The sequence below is a fragment of the Physeter macrocephalus genome, chromosome 12, assembly GCF_002837175.3.
Source record: "Physeter macrocephalus isolate SW-GA chromosome 12, ASM283717v5, whole genome shotgun sequence".
In the NCBI taxonomy this organism is placed as follows: domain Eukaryota; kingdom Metazoa; phylum Chordata; class Mammalia; order Artiodactyla; family Physeteridae; genus Physeter; species Physeter macrocephalus.
In genome coordinates this window covers 32,484,665-32,496,542 of record NC_041225.1, presented here as the reverse complement: position 1 = coordinate 32,496,542, position 11,878 = coordinate 32,484,665, and the positions used below count along the sequence as shown (strand labels likewise).

At 47.0% G+C, this 11,878-nt stretch overlaps 1 protein-coding gene across 2 annotated transcripts; it reads right to left on the bottom strand.

Moving 5' to 3' along the window:
* Positions 1–2,925: 2,925 nt before the first annotated feature.
* On the bottom strand, positions 2,926–10,646 carry RRM2 (ribonucleotide reductase regulatory subunit M2). 2 transcript variants are annotated; one of them, XM_024118941.2, is made up of 10 exons: positions 10,474–10,646; positions 10,314–10,388; positions 9,810–9,956; positions 9,404–9,520; positions 8,799–8,932; positions 6,827–6,921; positions 6,578–6,711; positions 5,281–5,385; positions 5,083–5,196; positions 2,926–5,004 (listed from the first exon to the last, which is right to left on the bottom strand). In XM_024118941.2, the coding sequence occupies exons 1-10, from the start codon at positions 10,624–10,626 to the stop codon at positions 4,852–4,854; spliced, it is 1,227 nt and encodes a 408-aa protein (XP_023974709.1). In that variant the 5' UTR covers positions 10,627–10,646; the 3' UTR covers positions 2,926–4,851. The 2 variants fall into 2 exon arrangements, with proteins under 2 accessions (XP_023974709.1, XP_007127709.2); XM_007127647.3 differs by having other exon boundaries at positions 9,810–9,953.
* Between the last annotated feature and the right edge of the window lie 1,232 nt (positions 10,647–11,878).

Here is an 11,878-nt window from a genome sequence, read left to right as displayed (position 1 = left end):
AGCTGTGTCTAATCTTACTAAGCAGGATATTTTCGAAAGCTTTAAGAGCTTGAATTCCAGTAGTGTTGTATTCCTAGATATTCTAGCTGGTTCTTTTTAAAAATCTGCCTATTATTTCTTTATAGTTCTGTTCTTTGGGGTTTGATTCTCTTTTAACATCTTTACTGGAGTATAATTGCTTTACAATGGTGCGTTAGTTTCTGCTTTATAACAAAGTGAATCAGCTATACACATACATATATCCCCATATCTCCTCCCTCTTGCGTCTCCCTCCCTTCCACCCCTCTAGGTGCCTCTCTCACTTCGTCCCAGTTTACCCTTCCCCCTCCCCGTGTCAAGTCCATTCTCTACGTCTGCGTCTTTACTCCTGTCCTGCCCCTAGGTTCTTCAGAACCTTTTTTGTTTTTTAGATTCCATATATATGTTAGCATATGGTTCTTTTCTCTTTCTGACTTCATTTTTTTTCTTTGACCACACATTATCTTATGAACCTAAGTTCTTGAGATTTTTATACCCATTGTTGCTACAATCATGTGGTTTGTTTCCCTGCATGTTTTGTAACGCGGGAATCATGTGCAGTTTGGTCGGGAGTATGTATCTCCTGTGAGTTCCTAGACCCCAGGTCTGAGAGGCACAGACCTACCTAGGGTTTTGATTTTTTCAGAGCCCAGAAACATGAACACCCTCAGCCTCTCCCCCAGGGCTGGTGGGATTATTTCTTAAGTCTCCATTTCCTCCAGGGTCCTGCTTTGTGCAGCCGTTTTGGTTCTAACTCCCCCTAGTACAGATTAATCTCTCCCTCCAAACCCGAGGGCGTTTGGCCCTTCACCCTCTGATTTCTCTAAGGGACTAATAACCACCCCAAGGGCTGCTCCAAGCACAGGCTCCCATGGCCACTGTCTTTGTTCTCAGCATCTGTGAATCCCCCTTTCTCAGGAAGTCATTACCCATTTAAGTTTTGTTATTTATCATTGGGAGGTGTCTGAAGCAGGAGGGTTTTTAGGGCACCTTAGCCCACCATCTTGCTGGAGCCACTCTAGTCTTCAGAACCAAGCTAAGGAGGTTGTGGTTACTGAATCCACTCCAGGGAATGACAAGGCGACATCCCTGATTGTGTTCTTTCCCAAGTGCCCAGACAGTACACCAACACCAGGAGGGGTAGCCTCCTCTACAGAAGGGGATGGGGTTGGGTGAGGGGGATCTTATCAAAGTCTTCTCTGGTTTGAATGGGCCAAGCCATGCAATCCTGTAGCCTCAAAGCTGCAGCCGCTCACTGAGGGGCTGGGACTGTCTTGCTCTGCAGAGTTAAACCATTATCAGGATCTCCGGAACCACAATGAACAGCCAATCAGCTCACTGGCCAGATAGCATTTACAGATACCCATCTAGTTCCGGCTTTGCAAGGAGCCAGTCTTCAGGCTGGATCCCAGGCCAGGCAGTGCCTGGCAGGCAAAGGAAGGCTCTCACAGCTCTGCTATGGGCGGCCGGACTTGGCCACACCACGTGAGCAGAACCCCGGGCTCAGGCGTGATGAAATGTGCCTCCTGCGTAAGTGCCGGGGCTCTATGCATCTGGAGCCCAAATCAGAAAGCACATCCAGTTAAAACTCAGAACTGGGACCCAGGCACTGGGTGTTTTAAAGCCTGTGAATGACTAATGCACACCCAGAGCTGAAAACCACTGGTTGGAACTGTGTAGGAGTCCATCCCAATCTCAAATGTCTGAGAACCTCCCAAAGTGAACTTGTTAAAATTGTGGGCTCCCTAGTTTCACCCCAAGATTGATTCAGCAGGTCTGGGATGGGGCCCCTGAGCCTTTTAATACCAGAGGCAATTCACACTCAGTGGTCTGACCACACTAACTGTGACGCAGGCCCCTCCAAGTGAAGTATGGAGATGTGTCCGAGAAAGAACACGGGCAGCTGGCACAGGCGGATGGATGGTAAGAAAAACCATGACCTTGGGCTGCCCACTGAGAGGCTGTTCTAATAGTTGATGATCCCTAGAGCACAGCTGCCTGGAAAGTACTCAATGGTGCCACCAACCCAACACTATGAATCCAATAATAAAGGCACTGAGTGCCCTTGGGGTGCAAAGGCAAAGCTGCCCACAAGACTCCTCGGGACACAGCACACTTCTACCCAAGACACTATCCAGCCCCAAATACCAGCTCCAGTTAATCGCATCCACCAGCCACTCCCTGAGGGCCCTGATCTTTGGAGGCTGTGTGCTCCGAGAGAGGGAGTGGCTAAAACTTGTGCCTTCTAAGTGAACATTCTCCTTCATAGAAGAAACAGAGGAGGACTCTTAATGCAACAGAGCGGGAAGGCAGGAGCAGATCAATCAGTAAGATTCACCCCCAATCCCCACCTCTACCGCGGAAAAGCAATGTCACCACACGGCTCCTAAAGGTTCCCACCCACTTAGCATTCCCTGCGGCGCCTTCCCTGCTTTGGCTCTGGAACTGCACCGCCACCTAACACCAGGATTTACTTAGGCATCCAGCTTCCTCCTTGAGTAAACCTAAACCGCCCAGGGGGGGCTGCGTCCGTCCTCGGTCCCACCTCCGACAGAGAACGTGCCCAGCGAGACAGCTGCTGTTCGCTCAGTGGATAAGTGCACATCTGAAGTGGTGACACACAATGAATACTTTGCTAATTTGGGAACAGACAGGTGAAGGTGGGGGGGGATAGCCCCGGGAAAGGGCGTTTATAGACAAAGGGGACCAGCCCAAGCCCCTGCGGCAGATCCTCTGGGGCATCATCTCTCAAGTGAACCTGTTTCCCACATACCTTGGGCCAGGACAGGCATGACGAAAGCCCCCTCCTCCCTAGAACTGCTAAAAGCAAATGAACTCCTATTCAGTATTTATGAAAACTTCCTGGCTTTTTCTTCCTGAATTGAAATGCAAATTTTATCAAGGCACTGACATGAGAACGGTTTTATTTAAATCATTGACACTGTGCAGTACTCAGTATCAGGACTCTGAAACGCTTTAGACAAAATCTGTTTCCCTTTAAACATTAAAAAACCGAATCTTAGTTGGCAGAAGCTAGTGCTTGCATCACACAGCTAATGGGAGGTAGAAACCTAAAATCTGCTTCCCAGTGCCACCTGTACCTGACAACGCCAGGCGAGGTGTTTATTTTCGTGTTGCACAAGTGTAAGGACCACCGTAAAATCTAGATTAACTTTATAACAATAATTTAAAAGGTAGAAAAGGGTGCCATGCTACAGACATTTTTAAATTGACTATTTTACCATTTACATTAATACAATAAATGAAGAAAACTGACAGTAGAACAGGCCAGTGGTCAGCCAACACACAACACAATGTGTTAACAAACGTGGCCAAAGGGTCGGTGTGTGTCATGCATTACCTTCCACGTAACATCGTTTTTGGAGGGGGGAGGGAACATAAAGGCAGGTTGATTCAAACTAGCCCTATTAAATATATCTATTAAGTTTACACTTTCTCTTGAAATTAATATTTGAGTGGAACATGTATTATTATTCACATAACACTAGCTTTCTACTGAAGTTTAAGAATCCAGTAGATGATGTTCACATTTAGGCAAATCCTAGGAGCAATTGCACTGAACAATATCCACTCAGTCAATTATGAACTGCAAAATAATACTGGGTAATTATTTTAAAGTATGAACTACAGATATGATATAAAAAAAATATAGTAGAACAACTTTCTAACTTAAAAGTAAAGTACAGATGGTTAAGTCAACAGTACCTACTTACACACAAATTAAACAAAATCAGAATAAACACTGAACTTTTAGGAGAAGCAATTTCAGTCCTGGTTTTACCGCTTAATAGGAGAAAGATCTTACGTGGGCCCTTTCATTCAAGGATGATTTGAAAACCAATTTACAAAGTTAATATCTTGGATCCCAGCTAGGAAGACTCTTCAAGGATTTTTTCATACTAACTTGAAGTTGGGGGACATACAATTTGAGAAATTAAATGATACCGCCCCTCATGCACACCCAGGTTACCCACAGTGAGTCCGGATCACACTTCAGTTCCTAATGACCTACGTTAAGAGTCTCCTTTCTCCACATCTCTTATCCCGCGATACTCAACAGGGGCTACAGAACACGAGACGAACCTGTGTTCTATGTGGCACCACCTGGCTGATACTGATACCTAAGTGTGCACAGGATTGAGTTAAAAAGCTCTTCAATTCATCAAAGAAAAGAAAGAATAAAAATAACACCCTTAGTTTACACAGGTTTAACCTACGTTGATCACCTAGTAAATCTTGAATTGGCTCCCGTTAGTGGTAAACAGAATACTTTTGTATTTGGTGTAGAAACCAACAAATTTAGGTTAAATCAAGCCTTCACCCTGACAGTACAAACTATGTTTATTTGTGTGTAAAGTGCCAGTTTTATATACAAATCATAAGTAAACTTTAAAATCTGCTTTAAAATCTGAAGCAGTGAGTCTGAGGTCTTCCTACTGCCTTGTGGTAGTAACTGTTTATTCCTGCTGGATCAAACTCGCTTGACTCCCCACACTTTGAGGCCAAGGAAGGTGCTGTTAAGAGCCAGGGTGAAGTCGTGTACAGCCAGCCTGCTTGCGAACGCCAAACATGGACAAGATCTTTCATCAGAATCCGAGTAGCTTCTGTCTACGCTTTCAATCTAGGTGACCCCCCTAGCATTAACAGGATTGACTTTGAGGTAGCTACACAGTTTTAAACATGCCATTAATGAACTTTATGGGAGATTTATGGTGTAGCTGGTTAATACAGTTCAAGTAGCTGATTTTTTTCTCTTTTGATGAGAAGGAAAAAGAGAAAAATCAGCAAAATAAGAGCACATCTTCAGTTCACTTAGAAGTCAGCATCCAAGGTAAAGGAATTCTCTGTCGGACTGGACATCACTCCCATCCTCTGATACTCGCCTACTCTCTTCTCAAAGAAGTTAGTCTTCCCTTCCAGTGAAATATTCTCCATAAAGTCAAATGGATTTTCTACTCTGAAAACCTGAAAAGGTTCACAGCAAAACATAAATACAGAACACCAGCTTCAGAAAGGACCAGAGGGCTACCCACAACACTCTACCTTGCCAAAACCCAGCTCCAGCATGAGTCTGTCTGCCACGAATTCGATGTACTGCTTCATCAGAGCGCAGTTCATCCCGATAAGCTTCACTGGCAGGGCCTCCGTGAGGAACTCCTAGGGACCAGGACACAGCTTCTCAATAAAACAGAAGCATCAAGAGGGCTTCCAGCAAGCACGAGGCCTCCACGCGTCACCCACCTGTTCTATCCTAACTGCATTGACGATTATTTCTTTGACTCTCTGCTCCGAAGGTTTGTGTAGCAGGTGTTTGAACATCAGGCAGGCAAAGTCACAGTGTAAACCCTAGAAGAAAAGGTTTAATGTCACTATCAAACCAGCAGTCTTCTAGCATTAACGTGGAATAGGAAACTGCTTTATACTGGTCTGTATTCTCCTTATACATCTTGCGTGGCCAGACTCAGAGCATTTTAACTGTAGAAGGGAAGATGACTCAGGGGCTGTGTCACCTAGGCAGGCTCGGTCCCACCCAGGGGCCTTAGGGCTGCCCCCCCGAGGACAGCAGGCCAGGTCTGGTCCTCGCCGCTCTGTGTGGTGGCAAAGGACTGGGCAGAACTTGCACTCAGAGCATTCTTTCTACAGCCCTGAGCTCTACTGTTGCCACTATTCCCAGCAGGAAAGGCAAAACTCTGACTAGGCTAGTTAGTTTTTAGATTTAAAACCTAATGTCTGGGAAATCGGGAATGCAATTTCGAGTGAATCAAGTCTGCAAGTCTTAGTGCATTAAATCCCAGTGCCGGGCTTCCCTGGTGGTGCAGTGGTTAAGAATCCACCTGCCAATGCAGGGGACACGGGCTCGAGCCCTGGTCTGGGAAGATCCCACACGCCGCAGAGCAGCTAAGCCCGTGCGCCACAACTACTGAGCCTGCGCTCTAGAGCCCGGGAGCCACGCTACTGAAGCCCGCGCGCCTAGAGCCCGTGCTCCGCAACCAGAGAAGCCACCGCAATGAGAAGCCCGCGCACCGCAACAAAGAGCAGCCCCCGCTCGCCACAACTAGAGAAAGCCCGCGCGCAGCAACGAAGACCCAACGCAGCCAAAAATAAATAAATTAAATTAAAAAAAAAAAAAAATCCCAGTGCCGGTGGGACTTACACTAGAACGTCTGGGCACCTTCACTTTTCCTTCTGCACTTTAATCCAAGTGCATTCAAAGACGTATACTGGACCAGAATAGATTCACTGAGATGCTCACCAGCTAACTTTGAGGTACAAAAGGAGACTAGGTAGAAATAATAGAACTTCCCTTAAAAAAAAAACCCCATCACCTATAGAGCAATACCTATATATATTGAGAACACGAGTAAAATAATTTCAGCGAATTATCTAAAGTATTTCATTCTCTGCCAAGTATGTACATGGTTGAAGCCACTTGTTAAATGTACACTTAAGGCAATCTGGCATCTCGGGTTCCCTCCAGTGAACACAGGGTTGTAGGTGTTTGGGGTGCAGGTCAGCCTGCTATCTGAACTGGACTCACCTCGTCTCTGCTAATAAGTTCATTGGAAAATGTGAGGCCGGGCATCAGTCCTCGTTTTTTGAGCCAGAATATCGATGCAAAAGAACCAGAAAAGAAGATTCCTTCCACTGCGGCAAAGGCTACGACACGTTCCCCTAGAGTTAACGCCAAAATATTTCTAGTGAGTATCTGTTTGTGTTCATAGGAACAAACCAGTAACATCACTTAGAAGACGAAGCTCAGGGGTAAGTAGGGCCAAGGTATCCTTACCATACGTAGCCTCTTTGTCCCCAATCCAACACAAGGCCCAGTCTGCCTTCTTCTTTACACAAGGCATTGTCTCAATGGCATTGAAGAGGAATTCCCTGTAGGCACAGAGAGCGTCAGCAATTCCAGCAGAGCCCTCCTATCCTAAGCTTCTGGGTAACAGCATTGGAACCAAGGCCAATCTGGGATTCAAACTGAAATGTTTTCTTTTTACTTGTTTGCTTTTTCCTCCAGTGTTTTCAAAAATCTCAACATTCATTTGGTTGATGTTAATACAAATTTAGGTATCCATTCATTCACGCAGAGCCCCAAGATCTACTAACATGAAAACTCAGTCTATTACACCAAGAGCGTTTATTGGCTTACTTATTTCAAGTCCAGGTCATGACAAGGTTCACAGGCCCTACCTTTAACTGCGAAGAACTATAAAATCTTAACTGCTAGGGGGCTTCCCTGGTGGCGCAGTGGTTGCGCGTCCGCCCGCCGATGCAGGGGAACCGGGCTCGCGCCCCGGTCTGGGAGGATGCCACGTGCCGCGGAGCGGCTGGGCCCGTGAGCCATGGCCGCTGGGCCTGCGCGCCCGGAGCCTGTGCCCTGCAACGGGAGAGGCCACAGCAGAGGAAGGCCCGCGTACCACAAAAAAAAAAAAAAAAAAAAAAAAAAAAATCTTAACTGCTAGGACTGTTTAAGCTATGCTGACCATTATCTCCCTAAATGCATGCCCGCACTCCTATCATTGTGCCAATTATTTGGGCCCCAGATGCCACAAGTATATAATAAAGCGATTAAAGCCAATAAACTAAACAACCTGAGATTGCTTCCAGCTATAATTCTATGCTACAATGTTGATCCCAGGTCAGAAAAGCAAATCAACTGGCCCTACCTGTACCTGGGCCTTCCTTATTACTCTCTTCCTCCCCATCCCCTCCTTGGGAGTCTACAGATTCCCCAGCCCAGCCTCTTCCTTCCCAGATGATCTTGTTTTCTGAAGCCAAGGTCATCAGGCCATTGGGTTCCTTTCATTCTCTTTCCACGTCAACCTGGGTCTTGCCTCTCCCTAGCTTTCAAAACTCAACCACCAGGCCTTCCTGATCCTACCTGTTCCGGTAATGTATCCCAATCATGCCCCTACCTTTACTTTCTTTTTTCATTTCTGTCTACAAACATGTTCAAATCTTTTTACCCCCAATGAATCTCCTCAATCCTGCTAGGCTTTCAAGTCACTACTCATTTTCCCTCTTCACTTTCTTCCAAGTCATCTACAAGAGGCCACTCTCCAGCTTCACCACTTCTGTTCTACACAGGCTCTTGTCCTGAAGCTGACCTTCGTATCTAGACTACCCAAACGCCCATTTCTAACTCTCCCCTCCTTTCCAGTCAATCTTGAAAATGTAATATAGGTCCGAGGCTACCTATATTTCTCTTCTATCATCCTCCAGTATAAACCATCATTTCAGGCAGACAGCTGTGTGCCTAAATCAATCTCACGGTTCACGGCTGCCTCTGCACTAGCATGTAATTCCTCTACTTATACTCCTAGGTCTTATTTTCTATATTATGTTACAGCCCCTTATGAGGCAAGTTTTATGTTCTACTTTGCGTCCTCCACCCTCTCCACCCTGCCCCAGGCTCAAGTCGTAGGTTGACAGATTTGCCAGACGTGAAAACCATCAGACCTAGCTAGGTTTTAGGGCATCAGACACAGCCTTTAGGGATGTTTTTTCAGAAGGCATTAGGTTGGACATTCAGCAGTATACTTCCACCCCTATAAAATGGAGTAAACTCATAACTTTGTTTTTAAGTGATTGGCTAGTAAAGTGAATTTAGACCTCTTCTTCAGAGCAGACAGGACCATGGGTGCTAGGAATTTCTCTGACTTAGTCATTTTAGAGTCATTCTTCTATCTCTATATGATTTCAAAAAGTAACAATTGGTAATCTTAAATGTGTTGGCATATCACCACCCAAATACTCACCTTTCTTTGGAATCTTTAATGTAAGTGTCAATGAGGAGACTATACATTTCAGAATGTATGTTTTCCATGGCAATTTGGAAGCCATAGAAACAACGGGCTTCCGTAATCTGAACTTCTTGGCTAAACCGCTCCACCTAGTGGTAAAACACAAAGATCAGTTTAAGGAAAATCTACCAGCAGCAACTCAGTCAATGAACACCGGTTGCGTCACACTTCCTCTTTTGTACCATCGTAAGGTAGAAACAGCAATTCATTCTTTTTAATTCATTGCAAGGAGGATGCACTCAACAAGACATATATGCAACCAAATTATTAAAACAGCAAAGCCACAAAAAGGAGAGCAAATAGATAGCTACCAGGGTTGTAGATCTATTACTACCACTTAACATTGTCTTTGAGCTTCTCTACAGTTTGGGGAAAAAATACCATAAGGAAGAAATAACTGCAAAGCATATTATAGAACAAGAAATGCCATGGAATATAAATACTAGCTTACAGATATATACACATTCAGTGTGGAAAAATTTAAAAGACACAAAAAGAAAATTAGTAGTTCTCTTAAGTCTTGAAATGCATAAAAGTAGACTTTATTTTTGGAAACTCACCAAGTTTTCATTTACTATGCCATCACTTGCTGCAAAGAAAGCCAGAACATGCGAAATGAAATATCTCTCCTCAGGCTTCAGGGCTTCCCAGTGCTGAATGTCCTTGGAAAGGTCCACCTGGAGTACAGACGTTCACAAGGGGTTCAAACGTGCAGGACCTCACACATATGCGTAATTCTTCAACTTTAAGTCTACTAGTATCGCTTGATTAATATACCCCTCATGCACTCTGCCAGTGAGAACATCTAATATCCTCCCTCTGTGGGCAAGCATTCCCAAGAGGAACACGAGGAAAGCAAAGCACATTTCAAACAAGTTATAACCGGCACTGCAGGGGTCTTCCTCTAGAGTTAGGGGCAATGCTTCCAACTGTCTTTTAAGTCTCCTAGTTCCTGAATCCGATTACCTCCTCAGCTGTCCAAAAGGAAGCCTCAGCTTTCTTATACATCTGCCAAATATCATGGTATTCGATAGGAAAGATGACAAAGCGGCGGGGGTTTTCTTTCAGAAGTGGTTCATCCTCCACACTGGGGGCAGATAGCTTAGGCTTCTGCTGGGGGAGAAAGGAAGGAAAATGTCAAGTATACGGCGAACCATGAAACTGTCATTTTTTTTTTCAAGCAAAGTATGTCCAATTATCGGGAATTTCATGCGGTTTAACGTATGTCGGTTGTCACACATGGGTTCTGTACATAACAGAGCAGGACTATAGTAGAGACATAATAGGAAAAGGTCCAGATGTGTAAAGTAGTAAATGATCGGGAAGAGACTTTGGCGGGAAAGGAGCGCGGGCCCGGGAGGGGGTAGGGTTTGAGAGGAGACAATGAGGCTTTGGCGCCAAGAGCAGGCTCCTCCTGCACAGCCTTCCTGCAGCGCCCCCTCACCGGGCGCCCCCAGCCCGCCTACTCACCGGCTCGGCGGGCTCCTGGAAGATCCTCCTCGCGGTCTTGCTGGCCAGCACGCGGGTCCCGCTGAGGGACGGGGGCTGCAGGGAGACGCCCGGTGAGAGGCCTGCCCGCGTCCTACAGGACCCCGCCGCCCTGCCCCGCCCCTCGCCCCTGCGCGCTCACAGTGTTCTCCTTGTCTGCCAGGCTGAGCCCCTTCATAGGCGAGAGCTGGAGGGGATGCTGCTGCTGCGGGTCAGCGATGGTGGCGAGCGGGACGCGGACGGAGAGCATGGCTGCTGCGTACGTCTCGGCCAGGTGGGGCTGCGCGCAGGTCATGGGAAGCCCTGCACGGCGGCGCCGGAAATTTAAAGCATCCCTCATAGGCGTGCGCAGTGGGCGTGGCCGCTTCCCCATTGGATGGATGCCGGCCGCTGGCCACGCCTCCCGTGGCAGATTCCGGCGTAGCGCGCGAGCGCCGGTCGGCCCTGCTCTCCTGGGACCCTCCGGACCTACCCCTCCCGGGCCTCTGTGGGCCGCAGGCTGGGCTGGGGGCGCCACTGCCCATATCCCTGAGAGCCCCAACGGACAAAGGCTGCAGGCCCTGCGCGCTCCGGTGGCCCTGGCGCGCGCGGGCACTCGCTCGTACCGGAAATGTTTGGGATTGAATGAAGCAAAGCGATTGGAGCCCGCCCGCCGCGGAGCGGGAGAGGATTCCCCACCCCGCCGAGCCCCACCTCTCTGAAAACGTCTCTTGAACCCGTTTCGCGGTTCCGGGTAAATGGTTTTGCAAATGAGGTTGGTGCAAATGCCTGTGCAAAGCCCCTGGCTGCGAGGGAGCGTGGCTGTGGCGATTTAGATACGTGTACCTGGGCGGAGGTGCAAGCAGGGTCCCTGAGGTCCAGCAAATGTGTGGGGTGGTCGGTGGTGACCGTACTGTCAAACGGTTAGGGGCGCGGGCTGCTGAGTCACTAGGACACGTCATCTGACAAAGATCTGGTGCCCTCGTTGGTAAAATGGGCCCCGTAGCCATACCTGACCTGTGGGATTACTAATAAAATGAAAGGATTAAATGAGATAATTCACGTAAAATGCGAAGTCCTTTGCAAACTTTCAAGTTAATAACAGAGAGTGGGCCTTTGGTGCAGTTTCCCCCTGAAATCGTGTCTGCTGTCAGACCCCTGTCCTCTATGTCGACATTGTTTTAAAAATTGCAAACTGAGCAAAAATTCCTGAGAAAAGGTTCAGAGAATGATTGAAGAACTAGGAATTCATTTACTGCTTATTGGGCATCAAAGAGCCTAAAGGGGGGGTTGAAAACCTCCATTCGGGTGAGGGTGGAGACACGAACTTAGTAACAGTTGTCATTTCACTTCGTACGCGGTCTTTCAGATTTGCCAGAGACTTCTGCTCTGCATCTGGCAAAACGCCAAAAATGATTGAAGAGAAAGAAGTGTTAAGATGCAGGAAAAAAATGATTAACCACGAAAAGCTCCAACAGCTGTACACAGTCAGGGCTGTCTCTGAGTGAGACTGGACTTTTTACAATGTCTTTTCTAGAGGTGGGGGTTAGAGAAGATACCCTCCCCAC